Source organism: Glycine max, chromosome 4 (assembly GCF_000004515.6).
Source record: "Glycine max cultivar Williams 82 chromosome 4, Glycine_max_v4.0, whole genome shotgun sequence".
NCBI lineage: Eukaryota > Viridiplantae > Streptophyta > Magnoliopsida > Fabales > Fabaceae > Glycine > Glycine max.
In genome coordinates, this window is record NC_016091.4 from 4,750,076 (window position 1) to 4,773,061 (window position 22,986).

The window sequence follows — 22,986 nt, forward strand, 5'->3', positions numbered from 1 at the left end:
AGATGAAGTTACTATGTTTATGATTGCAATTTCAGGGTTAAGAGATTTAACGTGGACTCACATGGCATAGTTTCCTGTGTAAAGTTGAATGAAGGTTCTTTAATTCCAAAAGGATGTTTTGTTTGCTGGGATTCTTCTCCATTTGATTAACGCAGGTATATTAATTGAATCTGAACCAGCAACGAATAATAATATTGTTGCAACCCAACCGATGAGAAGTCAGCTTTGGTTAGGCCAAATGATGGTAGGCTGTACTGAAAAGACTCACTAGGGTTGTCCTAAGAGTGGCACTACAAGCTTATCGTCAGGTTTTGGAGAGCCTCTCACGTATTGAATCTTTTTCAAACAGATAATGAGTTTAAGAATTTTGTTGTGAGTGTTTTCAGTGTATGTACTATTGATAAATTGGCTAGGATCGGGCAGACTATGGGTTGTGTCGTGACGAGGTTGCTGCTTTGTTGGGAGATGAATCAGCTAGCAAGGAAAACAAGGTGGGGGGTGTTCTGAGGGCCCTCAGAATGCTCTTTAAGCGGTGAGTGGTGAAGCCACGACAAGGAGTTGCTTGAGAATGGTTTAGGATGGGCAGCGTGGAAGTTGCACCTTGCTTTTGCAAACCATAATGCTAGTGGTGTTATGGATTTTCTCAAAGTGTGGTTAGAGTCTCCTTTCATATATCAAATTGGTCGTTTTTTTCTTACCCGTATTGTGTGATGATGGGTAGTTCGCCAAGGTTCAACATGTATGGAAATGAATTTGGAATGGGGAAAGGGGTGGCGGTTAGAAGTGGTTATGCCAACAAATTTGATGGGAAAGTGAAATCATACTCGGGCCATAAAGGAGGTGGAAGCATTGATTTGGAATTGTGCCTTTCTCCTGATACAATGAGCGCATTGGAATCAGATGAGGAGTTCATGAGTGCAGTTTGCTAATTTCCCCTGTACTCGACAGTGTTAAACTTGAACACCAACTAGGCAATAAATATTGAAACTTAAACTGAATTATGTATTTATATATTATTACTGATCTTGACATCTTGTAAATAAATTAAAAGGGTTTAAGTGGAGAATCGATACTTACCAATGATGGTAAGACTACTAACCGCAAGAAATCATTACTATTACTATAACGTAAAATGCATCCATCGTGTTCACTTTCCTCCCACTCTTAATCTTCTAATGAATGTTCAAGAGATCATTACAATTTACAAACATCTCTGTCTAGTAATACATGATCACTAGCTTGTATGAACAGGAGGGAGTTCGCAGGAGTTTCAACTTATATGGACATTTTTGTCATTGAAAGATCAATTAATTTGTACATAATTACATATGATAAATAACTTCAAATGTTTAAATCCTTGTTTTGTTTTGATAAAATAACGCCATCAAAGACTCTCACTATTTTAGGCACTTCCTTGTTTGGTTTTGATAAATCTCATGTTTGTATCTTATCAAACAGTTCAAGGGAAGAAAATAGGTATAACACATATAAGGAAGATGTTGATGTTTTGATTTCACCAAACTTTTCTCGCATGCAACATAAAGATCATTCATTTATTTTGCACTCCAGTTAACATCAACCTTCAAGAGCACTCACACCCTAATTCTTTAAATAGTAAGAGTTTATGTTTTGCAGTTAAACTTCAATCCCTTTAATAATTTACATATTTCTTCACTTGTTTCTTTGAAGTGAGATAAATATAATATCTCTATCAATATTTTTTGAGTCTAAAGATTTTTTCTGCAGTGGAGTAGAATACCATCCTCCCTAAGTTTTTATGTAAGAAAAATACAATTTTTTTTTCCGCATGATCAAAAGATTGCAATTGAATGTAACACGACTCATTAAAAAGATTCTAATACATTACATTATAAGGCATAGGTATGTTTTTTATCCTTTAAAATGTGATATTTTTAAAATTAATTTCTATTTTTTTAAAATTAGAAAATTATGTATTTTTATTCTCTATTATATGTATAAAGTTAAAATAATAAAATCAAATAAAAAAATTCACTTTTTAAAGGATAAAAAACATATTTAAATATAAGAAAAATTTATATTGATATAGCATTTGCAACGTGATGTGGGACAATACGAAACTATAGTATCAGTCAAAAGCTGTGACTCAAATTATGTTTCATTTTTTTATTTCTCTAATTAAGAAACATTATATGTTTAGAAAAAAAAATAAAAAAGATTATATGTCTATAAGATCGAAAAAAGTTTAAGTTGTTGTATAGATTGTATAGTTAATAAAAGTACTACATCCTAAATTATAGTTCAGTCAAAAACTTATTTTTTATTACATTTATTCAAATCATGATTTAGAGATTTCCTACTGAAGTCTAAACTTGTTAGAAGTAGAAATAGAGGGTGTCACTACTTACTAAAGTGAGATTTTTTTTTTATTTTATTTTACCGATATGTGTTTTTTTAATGGAAGAGAATAAACAACAGAATTTTTCAGATTCGTGTATGTGAAATTTTTGGCAGTCTATTGAGGCGGCTGCAGGACTGACTTTATGACATAATAGTTAAATTAAATAGAAGAACAGTGTATCTTAAAAAAAAAAAAAAAGATAGAAGAACAGTGATTGTACCCCACCGATACTTTCCATGTAATATGATGGAGAAATGCCATAATAAATTTATAACTTTGATGGCGCTATACTTTGTGATGACAAATCAGACAATGTTGGCATACCTAATGTATCATTTAATATTTATTACTTTTATTGACATCTTAGCAAGAAGAGTATACCACTCAGTTTTGAGTTTGAATGGTTAAAAAATAAATATTAAAAAGTCATAAAAACTTTCAAGAAGTTAATAATATTTAATGTATTCAAAATTTTTGAACAAATAATTTATCTACCGTTGAATAACAAATTTAACTATTTATTTATTTTTTAAAAAAGATAAGTTTTAAACTATTTTTCCCACTAAAACGTGTGTATTTTCATTTTATGAGATTTTTTTAAGTTCTTTTTTTGCTGATTTTTTTGAAGTTCTTACACAAAAGATATCGTTACTCAATTTTTAATAAATAACTAATAGAAAATATTATATTTTCTTTAATTTATCTTCATCAAAACGAAGACCCCTTTTAATTATTTAATTAGCGAAATCCAAACTATAAAGAAGGAAGACGCTAAAAGACGATTGAACACTCGACGAATTTGCTATTTTCAAATAAGTTTTTTTTTCTCATTTTAAATGTTTTAATAATTTAATTAAAATGAATTTATTATATAATTATTCAATTAAAGATTAATACATAGGCTAGAATTATTAATTTTTTATAATTATTTTAAAAACCATATTTAGAATAGTTTTTAATGTGTATAAAAACTTTTATTTTAATGAATACAAGTCTATAATTTTATTATCTAAATGTAAAAAAGTTATAATACATAAAATACTGCGTGTATACATATATTTTTTTTTTCAAATGTGTATTTTAAAAATACATTTCACGATTAAAAAGATACCTTTACTCTGCTCCACCTTAATGTTAACGTCACATTTTCCAAGAATTTACTACTGAATCTCAAAATGATAAACTAAACTCAATAAGAAACATTAGTAGCTCTTCCAAAAAAAAAAAAAACAATATTAGTAGTATTGCACAATCTGGATAACTTTTTTTTTGGGTATAATTTGGATAACTTTTTTTATGCATATAATTATAAAAGAGTATTTTGATCGATCACTAAGATTTTAAAATTCTTCCAAAAAATCTAGTAGCACTCATAAGAGTCATATCTCCTCCCAACAATAATTCTTTCATACCTTTTATGAGGCCTATAGTTGTAACTTTTAATATTATTTAACATAAAGCTGATCAAAACAATTTTATTAAAAAATAACTCCTTGAAAGCGTGTCTTTAATGTGAAAGCAAAATATTCTAAATTATATTCATTTTTTGGTGTTATTCTAATGGGCAGAGTTTAGTAGCAAATCTCCAAAACGCATTTGCTTTCTTCTCCTTCGAAATTATATTTTAAATATGACTTTAAAGATAATTATTATAAAAATATATCATAATTTATGATAACAGATCGACAATGTTCATACGTACGTAATGTATCATTTAATATTTCTTACCTCTATTAACATCTTACCAAGAAGATTAGATCAATCAGTTTTGAGTTTGAATGAATAAAATATAAATATTTCCTGTCAATATATCATTTTTTATATATGACAGAAATTCCATAAAAAAAATTCAAGAAGTTAATAATATTGAATGTATTCAAAATTCTTGAACAAATGAACAAATAACTAATCTACCGTCGTGTAACAAATTTAACTATTTTTTTTGAAAGAGATAAGTTTTAAAACTATTTTTTCTCATTTAAACATGCGTATTTTCATTTTATGACGTCTATTTTTTGAAGTTCTTTTTTTGCTGAAATTTTTTGAAGCTCTTACAATGAAAGATATCATTACTCAATTCTTATTAATTACTCTAACTAAAACAGCTAGTAATAGAAAATATTATATTCTCTTTAATTTATCTTCATTAAAACGAAGACCGATTTTAATTATTTAATTAGCGAAACCCAAACTATAAAGAAGGGAGATGCTAAAAGACGGGTGTGCGTTTGAACACTCGACGAATTTGCTATTTTCAATTACGTTTTCTTTTCTCATTTAAAAATGTTTTAATAATTTAATTAAAATGAATTTATTGTATAATTATTCAATCATATATTAATATATATGGCAGAATTATCAATTTTTTAATAATTATTTTAAAATCATATTTAGAATATTTTTTAATGTGTATAAAACTTTTTTTTTCTTGACAAAACAAAGCAATATATACAATCAGGGAGTAAAAGAGTCATACAAAGCGGGTACCAGAAGTACCCAAATACACACAACATAGTAACCATCATACTCGCCAAATAGCTCTGTTGCAAATATAACACGGGTTGTAGCCATAGAAACTTTACCCAGAGGCAACAAAAGCAATCTATAATCAACAAAAAATAACTCACCCCAGTATAAGACTCATTATCAATGTACCATATGTACTATATATGTAGCCAGTATGTATACTAGAATCCCTTGTACCCCAAAAAAACTATACAATATGCATAAAACTTGAACTTTATTTTAATGGATACAAGTTTAGTTTTGTTATCTAAATGCAAAAAAATTATAATACATATGATATTACATATATATATATATATTAGTTTTTCATATGTGTATTTTAAAAATACATTTCAAGATTAAAAAGATACCTTTACTCTGCTCCACCTTAATGTTAATCAACGTCACATTTTCCAAGAGTTTACTAGTAAATCTCAAAATAATAAACTAAACTCAATAAGAAACATAAGTAGTTCTTAAAAAAAAAAACATTAGTAGTATTATATAATCTGGATAAATTTTATGAGGCCTATAATTGTAACTTTTAATATTATTTAACATAAAAGCACCCTCGATCATTAAAAAATAACTCCTTAAAAAGCACGATTTAAAATGTGAAAGCAAAATATTCTAAATTATATTCTTTATTTGGTGTGATTCTAAATTATATTGTAATGGGCAGAGTTTTGTAGCAAACTCAAAAACGCATTTGCTTTCTCCTCCCCCGGTCATTCTCTAATACCTTTCCGGTTTCCGCTATTTTAATAAGTACAAGTTTCCAAGTAAATCTCGAAAAGGCGTTTGCTTTTTTCTATTTAAGAGTTTCCGCTATTTTAATAAGTACAAGTTTCCAAGTAAATCTCGAAAAGGCGTTTGCTTTTTTCTATTTAAGAGTTTGCATATGTACATCCATACTATTTATTTGGTTCAGAGTTCCCAAAGAAAATTAATAATACTACATCTCTAAGCAGTCTGCAACACAAATCTAAATTGTCTGTGCCCCTATTTGCCTCATGACTACTACCCCTGTCGTTCAACGCATTTCAGAATGCTTCGTCAAACCACATGGTTTAACCCAAGTGTCAAACCAAATATGTCATTTAACACAATGGGATATTGTTATGTTGTCTAAGCACTATATCCAGAAGGGTCTACTCTTCAAGAAACCCACACCTCTTGTTGATCAACATGATTTCATAGAGAATCTCTTGGAGAAGCTCAAACACTCTCTTTCTCTCACTCTCTCCCATTTTTATCCTTTGGCTGGTCGCCTTGTCACCCAAAAATCCCAAGACCCTCCTTCTTATGCTGTTTCTGTTGATTCCAAAAACAGTGATGGAGCCAGATTCATCTATGCAACTCTGGATATGACCATATCTGACATCCTCTCTCCCGTTGACGTCCCACTCGTTGTTCAGTCATTGTTTGACCACCACAAAGCAGTCAACCATGATGGTCACACCATGCCCCTTTTGTCCATCCAAGTCACCGAAATAGTTGATGGTGTTTTCTTAGGTTGTTCCATGAATCACGCTGTCGGTGATGGCACCTCTTATTGGAATTTCTTCAATACATGGTCTCAGATCTTTCAAGCTCATGCTAAAGGGCACGACACTGATGTTCCCATTTCACACCAACCTATTCTCAGCCGCTGGTTTCCGAATGATTGTGCTCCACCAATAAATCTTCCTTTCAAACATCATGACGAGTTTATCAGCAGAATTGAAGCACCCTTGATGAGGGAGAGAGTCTTCCACTTCTCAGCAGAGTCTATTGCAAGACTGAAAGCAAAGGCCAACATGGAATCCGATACCACAAAAATCTCTTCATTCCAGTCACTATCAGCACTTGTTTGGAGATGCATAACTCGTGCATGTTCCCTACCTTATGAGCAAAGAACAAGTTGCAGGTTAACCGCAAACAATCGAACAAGAATGGAACCACCTTTGCCTCAGCAATACTTTGGAAACTCAGTAAGTAGGTTGAATGCACAAACAACAGTAGGGGAATTACTTGAGAACAATCTAGGATGGGCTGCATGGAAGTTGCACCTGGCTGTTACAAACCATAACGACAAAGTGGTTCTGCAATCACTCAAAAAGTGGTTACAGTGTCCTTTAATCTATCAAATTGGTCAGCCCATGGATCCGTACGATGTGTTGATAAGTAGCTCACCCAGGTTCAACATGTATGGAAATGAGTTTGGAATGGGGAAAGCTGTAGCAGTGAGAAGTGGTTATGCCAACAAATTTCATGGGAAAGTGACATCATACCCAGGTCGTGAAGGAGGGGGAAGCATCGATTTGGAAGTGGGCCTTTTGCCACATATAATGAGCGCTCTGGAATCTGATGAGGAGTTTATGAAGGTTGTTTCGGTTTCCAATCCCTTATGCTAGTTTGCTATTGTTCCCAGTGTTAGTAAAATAAAAATCATCTATTTTTAATATTGTAAGTGTTAGAGAATTTAGAATTAATGTTGTATGGTACAAATATGCAAGCATTTGATGCAGTAAGATTAAAGTAATGAAAATGATAGAATATGGGTTTGATGTATGGTATATCTTCAAGCATTTGATTCTTCAACATGGTGTATATCTAAGCTTTTATGCATAAAATAATGCAACTAGTTCCAAAGAGTACGACCATAAAACGTAAAGAGCAACACACATCACTACCATGTCAATGTCAATGTCATGATAGACATTGCTATCCAAGCGGGCTGGGTTTAGTTTGTTTGTTGGCCTTTGAAGGTTGCTTAATCATACTGCTTAACATGTTATGTATTCAGTTCATGATGTGTAGCCATTGTTTGCTATCAATCTATTACAATAGCCTTAGCTTGTGTTTGATAAGCCTATTATGGAGCTTATAAGCTCCTTTAATTTACTTATAAGCTACTTTGAATGATTTAATAAATAATTTTTAACATTTGTAATCGGGACAAATTTACTAACAATTAATTTATTGGGTTTAAGATATTTTTGTTAGCAATTTTTGGTCATATATATATCACATAATTAAATGAGTTAGGATCATTATATAATAGAGTGGTTTAATCAATATAAAAGTATGGCTAAGGACATATATGTCATGAAAGATTAATTGTGTAGATAACATCAGTAATATTATAATTTGTTGAGGGGCCAAATTATAATCATCAAATTTGGGATAATGATCCCCATTTGTAAGAGGAACGCTTAGTCTTCTAATCAATATTTCATCATCATTCCATTACGGTTAATCCAGGTACACTTTCACAATTAATTTTTATCATGATTTTGAGTATGGAAACAGAAAGGGGTTCTATTCATCTTTGTACAGTAATTTCTCTCTCTCTACATGAATGAATGGAAAACATGTGATAAAGATTGATGATTGCGTGTCATAATGAAATTAGATTGATTGATTGAATCTCATCATTTAGAATTGAATTCCAACAATTTTAATCTAAGACTAAGGAGACTAAGACAGTAGGGAAAAGATTGCATCTCATTTAAACACAATCGTTTGACAACAATGGGCAATTGAAAGGTTCCTTTTCTCATCTTCCTGTTCTTTCATATCTTTTTGTTGTTAGAGAAAGTTTGTTCTTGATTTTTTTTTTACAAAAAAATGTTCTTTGAATTCTTAATTTTTTTGGCCAACTAGTTCTCCAACTTTTGTAAATTGCGGTAGATTTTGGACAAAATCTGAACGCTTGAATTGAAGAATTGTGAATTTTAACATGATATAAGTTCTAGTATAGGATATGCCTTATCCTTATTGAAAAAAATAATATTTAGATTTAATTTTAATGTCTGAATTTTGAGAGCAGCCATAAACTTAAAGTGATCAATGAGTTAAGAGAGTTGTTATTGGTCCCAACACCATTGTTATAACGTTATTGTCCCCCTACCAAGTGGTTGTAACTTTTTCTTTTTCAAAAATGTCATTTTTCATGTAATCACATTTCCTTTGTGTATTCATTTTAACTTTAAAAGTCCAATGTAAACATGATTTTTCATACAAAATCTGAAAGAGAATCATGATTTTGCTTCAAATTTTATATGTGAAATCACGTTTTCATTGTGTATTTGTTTCAACTTTAAAAAAAATTGTGATTTTGTTGTATATTTCAACAAAGGTGAAGGGGGGAAGAGAGAGGGTGTGGTGATTTTGTATTGAGGGGTAAAACGGTATTTTCCATGGAATTTAAAGTTAATAGGGATCGATAGCAATTCTTGTAGGGGCAAATAGCAACTCCAATGACTTAAGTAGACCATTGACAAAATTGTGGGTTTTAGCCTTTTAGGGACATTGAGCTGAATGGAAGCCAGCTAAGCCCTTTCACAAAATGCCACAAATATTAAAAACAGCATACAAATACAGTGTCATTAAGTATTTGGCAAATGTGCACAAGGGGCAAGGGAAGAAAAACTGTCCGATTTGGGCGCTGTTACAAATACAATTATTAGAAGTTTAGCACCACCAAATGTTTATTTAAGTTTAAAGTAAATTTAAAGATTTTTTAAAATAAATAATTTATTAAGGTTATTATGATTTTACATAAAAGTTATCTAAATTTTTTGAGATTCGAAATAATTTATTAAACTATCTTCATCAATTTTATTTAACATTTTGTCAACAGGTAAAAGATTAATGACAAAGAGAATAACACATATTGGTGAATAAAATAAGAAAGACGAATAAATATTTTTTTATAAAAAGAGAGAAAATTATCATATTATGATGATGATTTTTGAAAAAATATTTAACTCTTTTAATGTTTTTTTTAAAAGGCAAAACATTTTATTAAACAGAAGAAATAGAATGAACACAAGAAGTGACCACCTAAAAAGTATTAACAAGAATCGGTACAACTGTAAAAGCAGCACCCCCAACCCAAAATAAACAACTTTCAGAAATTAGCAAAATTGAACCCGTCTGCACTAAATATATCAACCACTTAAAAAACTGAACAAGAAACATTCACTTGGATCTTCATGATGACATAATGACGGACAATCATTCCCCAACATCCAGCAAAAAGAAACCTTCATCTACTATATCAAACACGACACATGATGCAAATATTAATGGATCGATATTACTTATAAAAATTTGCTATTTTAAAAATAATACTATCAAGTATCAACAACTAAGCAACGTAGAGGAAATAACCATTGATAATTTTTATATATTATTCCTCTGTTTTAGGCACCATCTATTAAAAGATACCTGAGTGGATTGAATAAGTTAATGCATTCGTAGTACTATTTGCTTTGGGGATCAACGACCGATGACCCTTTCGGCTCAATGGTCGATAACCTGTCATGGTTTTATTCATGCATCAATGATTTAAGAAAAGAGGATTTTTATAAATTATTATTGACCTCAATTCCAAATATGAGAGTTTTTGACATACTAAATAATGAATAATACATTACTCTGATCATGTGGGCAGATTTGAAGCAGAAAATTTTCTTATGTCAAATAGATCTCAATCCGTTTTAATATTAGTTTTTTTTAAAATAAAAATTCATACATATTGTAAACCTCGTAATAATCAACAAAATTCTCCACTGTTCCTCGAATTCCACTGTTGTTCTCATCTCATGTTTTTATTGCCACCACCAATCCTTTTATGTTTTTATGAGGCTTCAATGTGTATTAGTGATGTGCAGGTCACTAACAAAGAACCCGAACCACCAATGAAGTCCATGATTGAGAATGAACTTCCACCATTTTTAACTTGAGTTGATTTGGAAATCATTACGCTCAATGAAGGAAGATACAATGGTAAAAAAACCTTAAGGATTCATAATGCAGGAAAGTAAAGTTTTGGGTCCGGTGCGAATGGCATAACTTCTTCCAATATAGTCATAAACTGTTGAAGCACATTGCATGGTATTTAACACAGGTAATCTTTTGTTTATTTTTTTCCAACAGATTTTAGTCACCGTATGAAATTTGGTTCCGTCTGGTTGCAACTACACTTTTTCTTTATCATTTTGAATCAACTCATAAAGTTCCAAATAAATGTATGCCACATATAGAGGAATACATAAAAGAGAAGCAAGCTTGCTTAGAGAACTAGCTGTTTTCCCATGTGAAGCAGGTACCCGTCAACTTCGTTCACTAACACATGCTTCACATCAGAGGTAAGGCCAACAGAAATGAAAAGTATCATAAACATGGTTATGCTGTGAAAGTAACATCACTGAAAACAATATACACCTAAATAATCAATGAAAATAAATATCTCAGTTAGCAATCAATCACATTGTTAGTTTCCATCTCTTCCACTAGCTAGCTATTTCGCTTTAACAATTAAAGTACAACTACAACTACAACTGATAGGAAAATTTGTGCTAAGGGAACTATAAAAGGATGGTAAATATCATCAAAGTCAAGGCCATTTTGTTGTCACACTGAAGCCTCAATCCGAGGCTCAAATGAAAGGGCAGACATAAAGTCTATGACTTCTCCATTTATGCAACATTTTGGAAATTCAACCCACTTGTTGGTCTCCAAATCACACACAACATAAGTGCATAGCTCAGGGGAGTTCAAGCATATGAAGATTTGGTTACCAGCACCAACACAGTTAATATCTGCCTTCTTCCCATACCACTCATGAGAATTTGCTGCAGGCATTGCTGCAATCTGATGCCACCCTCTACTAGCTTCATCATATTTCCACACCCTAAGAGTTGCAATTTCTAAGAATTCTGATAACAAAACAACCAGCATCTCCCCATTGCATTCCACAACATCAATGGAATACTCACTAAAAACAGGCAACAACCTGGGGTACTCAAAGAAGCACTTGCATGTCAAATTGCAAGCTACTACATTCCCTGAGGAGCTAAGAAAATAGACAATCTCTTGACCATCTTTGTTAGTAATAACAGATGAAAATTGCTTAGAGGGGCTTCTCTGCATGTTGCTCGCCACAACAAATCCAGCCTTGCTGAGGAAGTACACAACATTGTCATCAGTGGAATCATATTCAATGGAATTGTCTTCAGTCTTTCTCCTCAATGCTGTCTCACCCTCCCAACAGTTAGAACCTGAATTGTAGACTTTAAACAAGAGATTTGGAAGTTCACCAAAGACTAGCACAATTTTGAAGGAGAGTTGGTCTTTGGAACTTGTGCTCATCACAATGGCATTGAGTGGTTGGTTTTGTGAGGCAAATTGCAGTGGAGGGAGTTTTCTACAAGAACCTGTCACGGGGTTGGTTACAATGAAGTTTCCTGATGATTTACGGTAGCAAATCAAACCCCCGGATGCCGCAACTGGCACGCAATCTTGGTTAGATTCTTCTTGCAGAAGAGGGGGGTGATTTAGCCTCTTCCAAGTGCTTTCAGCAGAGTCAAGGATAACAGATTGGTTAAGGTTGGGAGCAACCATTAAAAACCAAGGATCCCTTGAGGGAATGTGAGAGCAGGCAAGCTTGAAACTGGCAGAAGCAGCTACTGATTTCCATCTTTTGCACACAGAATTCAGGCGAAAGAATGTGGAAGTTGGAAGCCATGAAAGTATCCTTTCAAAGAGATCTTCATTAAGGTCATCAAGAGAAAAGGTGTTGAAGAGTACACGTTCTCCATTTTCTGGTGATTTTCTCTTCAAGTTTACACTTACATGCTGATCATTACATTCCATTGTTGAACAATCTGTGGAGAAACACAAAGAAATCAGATGTTACCAAGCAATCAGCTTTTTTTCCATTTCCAAAGCCTACGGTACTAAATTACTAATCTCAGAAGCCAAAACAAAGGGAATGAAGATTTCCAAATCGAACCATATATATATATATATATATATATATATATATATATATATATATATATATATATATATATATATATATATATATATATAAAATAAAAAAAGTGGCCTTGAATAAGTAATAATCTAAAAGGAATCTACTAGGCCAAAAATCAAGAACATCACGACCCTTTTGCTCCCCAAGCTCCTCCCTCCCCCACTCTAATGACAGTAATTTCAACATAACGATTGTTCAGCCTTGCTAGCAAAAATTGCAACTCTGCCGTGCTAGGAAAGAGTTATATAAATGTATGAGCCCATTAAAAAGAAACCTTTAAGTTTGAAAACACCCCTTCAATCAGTCAAATACCCTCCTTCACAGTGTTCTTTGAACTTAAAACAAAAAAACAATCATGCACCTTCACACCGGGACTAGAAGTAAATGGCAGTCAATAGGGCACACACATATTAAAAGGATGAACATAAGCAAGCAAGAAAGAAATAAAAGGGTACCTTGTATTGTAGAACTGAAAGTGTAGAGAGTACTGTGGATAGGAAAACAAGAGCGTGGCAGTGTTGCAGAATCAAGAGATAGAGATAGAGATGGGGTTGGGTTGGGTTGGGTTGGATTGGATTGGATTGGATTGGAGGGTGTTTTGAATTGATATTAAGATGGGAGATGGGGGAATTGAAAAAGGTCAAGGCAGCTGAAACAGTAGGAAGCTTCGTTCGTTGGAGTTGGATGGTTGACACTTAACACCACACCACACAACACAAACTCACACACGGGTCTCCTTAGTGTCAAATCTCTTGTGTTCTATTCTATGTAACTACGTGTATATATAATATATCAAATCGTTGACAAAATTTAGACGCATTTTCTTCTGTATTTATAATGTTATTTTTAACTTAGAATTGAAGTTTTTCTTTGGAAACTTTTGCAGTAAATTTACACCATTTTCAATCTAAATAATGTAGTATTATTAGATGTTAAAAGTTCATTATCAATTCATTCCATTAATATTATCTAATAGAACATAATATTAGTTGATTTTAAATAAATAAAAACAAAAATGTCACAATTAACTTGTAAATTTTAACATCTTCTCTTATATAAATTATTGAAGTAAAACTCTATACTTAATTAGAGAATAAAACCAAAAACACATCATCTTAAGAGATTTTTTCTATAATCAAAACATAAATATAGTATTGTAAGTACTACCAGTAGTGTAATTTTCCAATCAAAATTAAAAATTTACTTTATTGTGTGTTTGAACAACAGTTTATAATGCACATATCCTTTATTTTCAAGTAAAATTCTCAAATTGATGCAGAAGCCAGTATTGATAGGTTCAAAAATTGACCTCGCATATTCTTGAAAATCATTTCCAAACATGTTATTAATAATTCACATAATTCTTGAACAAATTAAAATGAGAAATTTTATTAAAAATCATGAGAGCACATTTTAAAATTATAGAAGAATACATTTTTACATATTCTAATAAAAACTTGTTTTATTTTCTAAATCATTGTGCTAAAAGAAATCATAAGTGGTTGTTGTACTTTTATAACTTCCTATAATAGTTTATGGTATTATGGTACATGAATATCAGTATAGTAGCAATTGAGAAGGGAAGTGGTTGACTAATGACTATACTCTCCAAGGAATCTAATTAGGCCTTGGATTCGGGGGGGTTAGAAAATGGAAACAGTGAGTAGAGAGCACACATGACATGACACAGACACAAACAAAAAACTGCTGGCACATGTAAACACTTTAATCGTCGCCACACACAGGGTGTGAGGCAGTGCCTAAAAGAAAGAGAAAGGGAGAGTAAACGAAAATTGTCAAAGGGGAAAGGGGAAGAGAGGGTGGTGGGTTTTGTTTTGTATGTGTGATTGGTTTGGTTTTTTGGCTCCCAAAGCAAAGCAAAAAAGCAAGTGGCAACCCTCTATTTCCGGTTCCTTTGGCTCCTCGTTAAGCGAATCTTTGTCTTCTTTTGCCTCTCATCGGACGGACCCTACTATGCTACTACAACTACTACAAGTCAATGCTCTTTGTCCAATGTAACCAGTTTCCATTATATTACATTAGTGGGGTGAAAAATATTGAAATACTATAATAAAAGCCGTTAATTGAGATCTTTTGCACCTCCTCGTGTGCTTTCATGCTCACACGCCCAAAGCCAGCAATGCACTTGTCTCGATTCCTCACATGATGCAACCTCATTTGTCTATTGCCCCTTTCTTTTTTCACCCCAATCAACATTCCAATAAAAAAAAATACAAAATCAATCACATCATTAGAAACAATATTAATATGTTAAAGTTAAAATTAAATCCTTTAAATAATATTTAAATTTGATCCTTAGAGAAAATAGTTTTTAATTAAATTTTATTTACTTTCTTACTAACTCCAAATTATTCAGATCATTTCTCCCTTAAGTTTTAATGAATCTAGAGTAACATTATACAAATAAGTCTTGTTGACATTAGTCTTTTTTTACATATAAATTGTCACTTTTAAAATCGGTGGGGTTGCCGTTTCTTTCGGTTCGTTTTATATGGTTGTAAAATACTCTTACTTAATGCTGTGCAAAATGAAAAAATAGTTACCATCAAGGACATTGCTATTATGGTAATAAGCTTTAACTTATTGATATTATGGTAATAAATAGAAATAAAAGCCTTCTCAGAATCAGAAACACGTTTCAGTTATTAGTCTCTTTCAATATCTTACAGAATTTATGTTACTTGTCTTTTTCGAAGTAAACTGAAATAACAGTGCATTGTCTTTCCGTCTTTTTCTTTTTGCAAATTATCTTTTGATGTAGAAAGATAGACTTTTATAGAAATTAATCAGGTATTCGTCATTTTCATCCGGAAGAGCTGGTAATAATCCATAAATGTCAAATATTTTATTAATTAATTAATGTATTTTTATATAATTCAAACGTAGTATATTATACTCTCTTAAAAAACATAGTATATTATAAATGAAACAGGGTAATATATATAAATTATAAAATAAAATAAAAACATCATCAGTATTTTTTTATAAAATTTGTTTTTTTGTGAAACAATGTTAATACTGATAATATGGATCATCCATACAGTGGACATATAAGAAGTGTTAGGAGTTTTTAGCAAGACCATTGGAACTGCAATTTCATGATGTGCATAGAGAAGGAAATGATAGTGTATGATGAACCACCTGGTGTCATAGGAGCTTCTTTGTGAAGATTTTGTAGGAGCTTCTTTTCTTCATTATAGTTTAATGTAATTGGCCCCGGCTTCCTTGCTAGCAAAAAAACAAATAATTTATGTCTTTGTAAGTTAATCCCTTCTCTTATAGAAATAAGTCAAATTACTCTGACAAACTATTTTTCTTTTATTTCAAAATTTATATTCCACACTCTTAAAAAGAAATAATTTTACCTTGAATTTGTTTTAAATTTAATATGAACAAAAATTTTAGAGCTGGTTTTTCTCTCTTTGTAATTCTCAGTATAATTAACAAGTAGTTTAAATAAAAATGAGTGAAAAATAAAATGAGAATAACCGTGTTTGGTTCAAGAGAAATAAGAAAGAAAGAAATAAATCAAAATATAATAAAAATAACTAGTGATTCTTATACATTTTTATTTCTCTTCTCTCTCATTCTTTCTATCAAACACTTTCACTTTTTTTTTTATTTCTTTCCTCTCCGTCTTATTTTTCTTTACCAGACAAAGGCTGAGTCATTATTTTTCAAACTTGATAAAATCTTTTAGTATATTTTTTGTGTGGAGAATATGTAATATTGTCATCATTTAACACATGTTTGTATGTTTTAAAAAATAAAAATATTGATTATGATCATTGTTTCCCTTTACACTAAAAACTATTTTTATTTATTTGAATCTCAACTTTAATTACAGTTATTTTTTATATTAATTACTTTTTATCAGAAATACAGTCACTTATATTTTTAATTTATTTTTCTAATTTTTTAATTCATAAATCTAAACTACCTATATTTTTATTGTTATTTATTTAAATGATTACAATTTTATTATGATTGTATTCTTTACTTTCTCTAACATTTTCAAATTGTACCTAGATTAGAAAATATTCATACATTCCTTAAAAAAAATGCAATATACGATAATTGCTAGCGGCACTGAAAACTAGAGAGAAAGAAAGCATGCTCTTAGGACAATATTCATAATTACTGTTAAAGGGTTTGCTTACATTAAATTAAACTCAAATATAAAATATTTCATCTATCAAAAAAGAAGATATTTGTAAAATTAAAAAATATAATGTAAATGTGCCTCAAGTCTAAAAAAAATCAATTCACTTTTAAAATTTAACAACTAAGTTTTTTGACAACTATTACCAATTGCCATTTTTTGGGGAGGACACGTGTTAAGAATTAGATTAGGGCCGCAAATTGCAAATAGAGGTTAAAGGGTAACATTGCGAAAATTTTGCTTGACTTGAGAGAAATCAAGAGTAAGGAGTTATATTCTCAATGATAAAATGAGATAATCCACGTAAAAATGATACAATAAGATCCAAGATTCCAGCAAATAATGAAACCCCAGACAAAAATCTCCCACCTCACCACTTTCTTCTCGATGATGGGATAATCAAATTGATATGAACAAATGACAAAAACAGCTGCACCTAAATTATTAACTTATTCCCTGATATTTCTACTCTCTTAACTCCATTTCCTTTGTCAACTTCAGCATTTTCAGAAGCCAATCTCTCCTTCAATTGATGCATTTTAGCTGAGGGTGTTTCAGTGGAAAAACAACCATCACCATCTTCCACTGGGACATCATCATATTTATTTGCACTGGCATATCCATTGCTATAATTTGCAAAGCCATTTGAAGTTACCTTGCATTTAACCACATCTTTATGGTCTGAATCTGAATCTTTCCTTGTGTTTCGATAATCCACTGAAACAGAAGAATCCTTATCAACACTAGAAAAGCCATCAGGCAAACATGAAGAAGGGCTTGACTTAGCCATATCACTATCATCTTGCTCTTCCATGCAGACTGAAATCTCTTCTAAAGAAGAAGAGCATGTCTTTGATCCGTTGGAATCTATATCCCCCGAATCTTTGACAGCTTCAGAATCATGCATATAAGATGATTCAACACCATTACAGAAAGACTCATTAGCAACATCAATAATGTCCACATCCTTGAACTGCTCTCTTTTAACTTCAGAGTTCATTTCGGTCAAAGACACATTTTCACAGCAAGAAACCTTCAACTCTAGACTACTGTCAAATGGAAAAGCCTCGCATCCTCCACTGTAAGTCTCAGTTTTCATATCTGAGAGGCATTCAGCTTGTTCAGTCGGGCCAGGAGGCACCTCCGATTTGATTGTTTGAACTTCTGCTGTCTCTGACGATTCAATACTTTGAAGTCCTGATGGTCGAGCATTAACCCTGTCCAGGAACAAATCAAGTAACATGGCTATTACCTCCATTAGAGAGTATTTGGCACAAACTATTGTGCACAAAAGCTAAATGTATTTGCCCTTGCTTTGACTATCGAAACCATTCTTTATCAGACCTCAGACAAAGATGGTATAAATAATCTCACAAGGAACTGGGCTATGGAACTACTTTAAACAAGCTTCCAAGATTGAAGACAGAAATCATGTAAGCAAAGAAAATGTCCAATCTTGTAAAACTAAACACACATGGGAAAGCAAAAGTATACACACAATCTCAAATCATGTAAGCAAACAAGTTAAAACAGAATGCATCACCAAAGCATAGCGGACAGGATTCCCATGTGAAATGTAATACAAGCAATAAGCCTAAGACAGATTGCACTGAAAAATTAAGCCTAATTCTAATCAAAAGAGAACTTAATTAAACCTAAAATGCTAAATGTCAAACAAAATAAGCATCCAAAACAGATATTATTATATTGAAAGAAAATTTAAATGACAGAAATCAGGCTAGCCTAAGTTCAAAGGGTATCTCATCATTTAGGCCCCCCCATGAAAGATAGGAGAGCACATATATTCTGGAATAATAATGTCTGAGTGAGAGCAGTCGCCTGTTTAACTCATGATTACAAGAATACCTGCTATACAACAGCATGTATGCACCCTGAGAAAGAACCTCTTCTAATTCCACACTCGAGACCTGAGAAATATAATTCAACCCAAATAAGAATACTTAAACTTCAAGTACACCAGAGAGTTAAGTAAACAAAAAAGAAAGGGTTCAAAGCTGCATGGAGACACAATGAAACTTACCTTCCAATCATCAATTCTATACCAGTTTCCACAGAAATCTTTGATGTAGCAGATGTAATGACCAAAAAATGAAGCATTCAGCATATCAATATGTACTACGACAGCATATAGCTTATAAATATCAGATCCATCTCCAACTTCACTCATGTAAGGACTAAGATCTAAAGTCTCAGGGAAAGTTACTCTCTTGTTAAGCTTTCCAAACCTCCCACTCTGCATGTTCACAATGCCCCAGAAAAATCATGAGAAAAGTTGACAAATTCAAAAAACATTCAAGTAGTATTCAATCCTTTATAAGTACTAGCAGGAAAAAGAAATAATGTAATCGTACAGTATGGTGCATAGTCATGGTAAACTAACACCCATACAATTTACACTCGAGGCACATTTCAAGAAGGCAAAATTAGAACAAATCATAAGAACTGATATTTATATTACTTAAAACATCTCTCAACAACTTGGCAAGATCATCCAGATCAAATTACTCAGACCTGAAATCTTTTCAAGGCAATTGTGAGAATATTTGGAGCTTGTTTCACTGTGAGACGTTTCCATGCCTTGACATAACCCTTGCACCTGCAAACAGCATAACTTAGTTAAGACAGAACCTGCCTGACACAAAAGCACATTATCAAATGCAAATATTTGAATTCTATATTTCATGACATAGCAACTTTTTACCATACAAGTTCCCTATATATAAATCACTTTCCAAATTTAGTGCCTTGGTCACAGAACACACACACATCAAAATGAAGATAAATAAATAACTAAGACACCTTTAAATAGGAAATAAATTGACTAAGAATTCTGGTATAAACAGGACAAAAGCAGCTGTTCAATTAATTTTAAAAGTATTTTTCAGTTAAGAAACACTAAGGTTATTTAAAGAATGAATTAGTAAGAGAAATTGTGTGTTAGGCTACACATTAGTTCTGTTATTTATTGATTGGTTTACAATCAATTAGACCATAATCTCAGCAGACCAAAAACTATTCTCTAGCCTAATAATCGATAACGGGTAATTATAATTTAATGAACACAAATATGGATGGTTGACTATATATTCTAACATTCATGTTAGTGTTAATAATTTATTTACAATAATTTTTACATATTTTTCCAAGAAAACTTACCCATCACATTTATACATATTATCCCCATGAAGCCACTCCTTGGCAGTAAATTGGTCTAGACATTCCTCCAAGGAAGCAGCATCTCCATGAATTTCAACAGTCAAGTCCATCATATTTTCATATTGATTTGAATTCTTCTCACATTCGGTGCAAATCACCTATTTTTTTTGAGGAGGAAAAAGAAGAACATGACAGATGGCAGTATCAGCAAGAATCACTATATTGCTATAATAATTCTAAACTATTATTCTTAGGGCCTCTTAGGATGGACTAACTTCTTCGGCTCATGAGATTGGAAGAGTAAACGCAGAAAGCATCATCTAATCATTTCATGCTGAGTTGCCAACAATACCATTTTGTCACTATGTTTCATTATTATGCACAAAATGGCAACAGACTAAAAAGGTGTCCATACTCAAACCAGAGAACTTCAATTATAGTCTGATTAGTCATCTAACCTCAGATTGAAGGTGGCCACCAAAAATGTGTTGGATAAGGGTTGTTTCCTGATTCCTAGGGGGGACAACTTTTTCTCCACCAAATTCATCAAGGCAAACAGATTGCATAGCATCAATGGAAAACCTGCAACAGCAATAAAATATTGGAGGGAGAAGAAACCTTTAGTGTCATACCAAATTAATTATAAGATAGACACCATTCCAAATAGTCGATGCAAATTTCACTATAGAAAGTCAAATAACATTGCTTCAACAACAAAGAAACCTCATGAACTCATGAGCATCCTCTTGTCTTCCATAACCCAGTGTGCCACTGATATTGGGCAAACGAGAGAGAATATTCATCGGAGAAAACGCCTGAGAACTTAGCCTTACTTTTTCAACATGGGTTTCAAATTCGCACAGAAAGCACCAATCATTATGGCAGCCTGAAAAGGCATATCTAACCAAGGTAAGTACAAGGAATAACCAAGGTCCACCAAGAATGAAAAGGTCTAATTTGTGACATTACATTCTCTGTGGTGACCCTTCTCCAATAGAAAGGCAATAAGTGGCCTTGTGAATGAGAGACATTGGAGAACCACATTCGCAAAGCAGCTGCACAAATTTGCAATGTAAGTTAAATTCCGCCAGAACCCTCTCATTGCAATCTATCAATGGTAGCATGCAATAAAAGGCAAACCTGTTTCCACAATTTAAGAGTCCACAAGGAGGAAATCCTGGTTTGTCCCAGTTAAACAATTTGACAAATTCGTCATAAGGAAAGAGAACCTGGAAAACCAAAAACAAACTATTTGGGCACAAAAGGCACTAAAATATATAAAGATTCAACTTGGTAGGGAATGTATCATGTAATTTTACCAATATATTCATAATTTTTTTTTAAAAAAAAAAGAGAGAGAGAAAAACTTTGGTGTTGTTAGTCTACTGTTTTGAATAACAGTTTTCTATTTTCTAAAATACAACAACAAACAGCCATCTCCTAAGCACTTGAACAAAGTACTTTAAAGATAACAGAAGAGAATGAGCAAACATCTCCTAGTTGTTTCAGTATTTTGGTTTCTAAAATACTTGGTTTGGAAACAATTTTTACAACTTAGTAATCAAAGAGGCCCTTACACGGAGATATAAGGTCGGTGTAGTGGTGAAGAGAGAAGGGAAGGGGGGAGAGGTTGTGGATTCGGATTCCCCCTTGAACAAAAACTAACAATACTAATAACTAACATTAGCCAATAAAAAACAGGCCCTTACACTTTTAGGCTGCTTGATAGTCCTGGATGTTCCACGACCGCATTCAGGAATGAGGGCAATTGAAGAAGTACATGTACTCCTATTCACAGCAGCAGAAGAAGCCTTGAAAACTCGATTAGTGACTTCAGTTTGAGCCAAATTCATCATCACACTGGTGCTGCTGCCCTGAAACTCCTTGCATCTCACCTTATGCTCGGATTTCCAGTGCATCTGCTGGCATGCTTGTGAACTGAAAAACCAACCCAAAGTGTAAATTCTCCTTTCCATTCAGCTAAAAGAAACACAAACACACTGAACAAAAAACAAACAACACCATCAAATAAAAAAACTCGACAACAAAAACCAAAACAAACAAACATGGACGAACCAGTATCGAACGGATTTGCATCGCGAACACTTCTTGTTGGCGGGGTTGCGACAAACGGCGCAGAGAGAATGGTCCATGAGAAGGCCAGGAATAGCGTGAGCGTGGAAAGTGGCGTCAAGGTCGAAGTACTTGGAGGCGGTGTTCTTGAGAAGCGCGTGCAGTCCAATCGCCAAGACGAACGCGTAGAATACGAATTGGAGGATCCATTTGAGATCGGACACTCCTCCCGAGAGAAGCATCTACGAATACGATTATCCTTTCCGCGCTGATCCCACGCCTTTTCATTTTCATCTCTCCATAATAACCGAAAATCGATTAGGGCTTTCTGATTCTGCCTTCCTTCCTTCCTTCTTGTTAGAGTTAGTGATGTGTACTACGTTTAGTTTCCGTTGTTCTCTTCTTGTTCTTTAGTTTTCTAATTCTGAAACAGAACAAGTGGGAGGGATTAAGGAGAAGCGGTTTCTTTTTCTTTTTTTTGATGTAAATAAGGTTGGATTGGAGCATTTCACTTGTTTCTTGAGAGAGAAAGTTGAGTTAAGCAACCTCAATTTTTTCTTGGCCTTTTTATGTCGTTGTGAGTGACGTGCTCTGCCGTTTTCTGTTTTGTTTTGCCTGCTCTTTCAATCTTGCTTTTTCATTTTCCCTTTCTCGAAGCACAAGCAATTATTCGTTGCACATGGACGGTGCTTTCTGTTTGTTTGGATTAGTGCGTGTTTGGGTAGTACTCAATTTTAAAGGATATTCCACGTTTCAACATAAGCTTTCAATTATAGCTTTTACGTCTTTTAGCTTCTTAAGGTGATAATCTATGTTAGGAATGTGTTTCCAAGTACACTGTACGAATATTGTAATGTT

At 32.6% G+C, this 22,986-nt stretch overlaps 3 protein-coding genes across 3 annotated transcripts; 1 reads left to right on the forward strand and 2 right to left on the reverse strand.

Annotated features, from left to right (window-relative positions):
• The first annotated feature begins 5,734 nt into the window (after positions 1 to 5,734).
• LOC100810046 (uncharacterized acetyltransferase At3g50280) lies at positions 5,735 to 7,438 on the forward strand. The gene has a single exon (XM_003523614.5). The coding sequence runs from the start codon at positions 5,899 to 5,901 to the stop codon at positions 7,279 to 7,281; it is 1,383 nt and encodes a 460-aa protein (XP_003523662.1). The 5' UTR covers positions 5,735 to 5,898; the 3' UTR covers positions 7,282 to 7,438.
• A 3,610-nt stretch (positions 7,439 to 11,048) lies between these two features.
• LOC100786481 (F-box only protein 13) lies at positions 11,049 to 13,453 on the reverse strand. The gene is made up of 2 exons (XM_003522279.5): positions 13,151 to 13,453; positions 11,049 to 12,543 (listed from the first exon to the last, which is right to left on the reverse strand). The coding sequence occupies exon 2, from the start codon at positions 12,530 to 12,532 to the stop codon at positions 11,291 to 11,293; it is 1,242 nt and encodes a 413-aa protein (XP_003522327.1). The 5' UTR covers positions 12,533 to 12,543; positions 13,151 to 13,453; the 3' UTR covers positions 11,049 to 11,290.
• Positions 13,454 to 17,124: 3,671 nt separating this feature from the next.
• LOC100810577 (ubiquitin carboxyl-terminal hydrolase 18) lies at positions 17,125 to 22,831 on the reverse strand. The gene is made up of 11 exons (XM_003523615.5): positions 22,132 to 22,831; positions 21,765 to 21,993; positions 21,196 to 21,284; positions 21,025 to 21,110; positions 20,779 to 20,941; positions 20,514 to 20,637; positions 20,056 to 20,213; positions 19,411 to 19,495; positions 18,920 to 19,132; positions 18,745 to 18,806; positions 17,125 to 18,095 (listed from the first exon to the last, which is right to left on the reverse strand). Exons 1-11 carry the CDS (start codon positions 22,368 to 22,370, stop codon positions 17,315 to 17,317), a joined length of 2,229 nt encoding a protein of 742 aa, XP_003523663.1. The 5' UTR covers positions 22,371 to 22,831; the 3' UTR covers positions 17,125 to 17,314.
• Between the last annotated feature and the right edge of the window lie 155 nt (positions 22,832 to 22,986).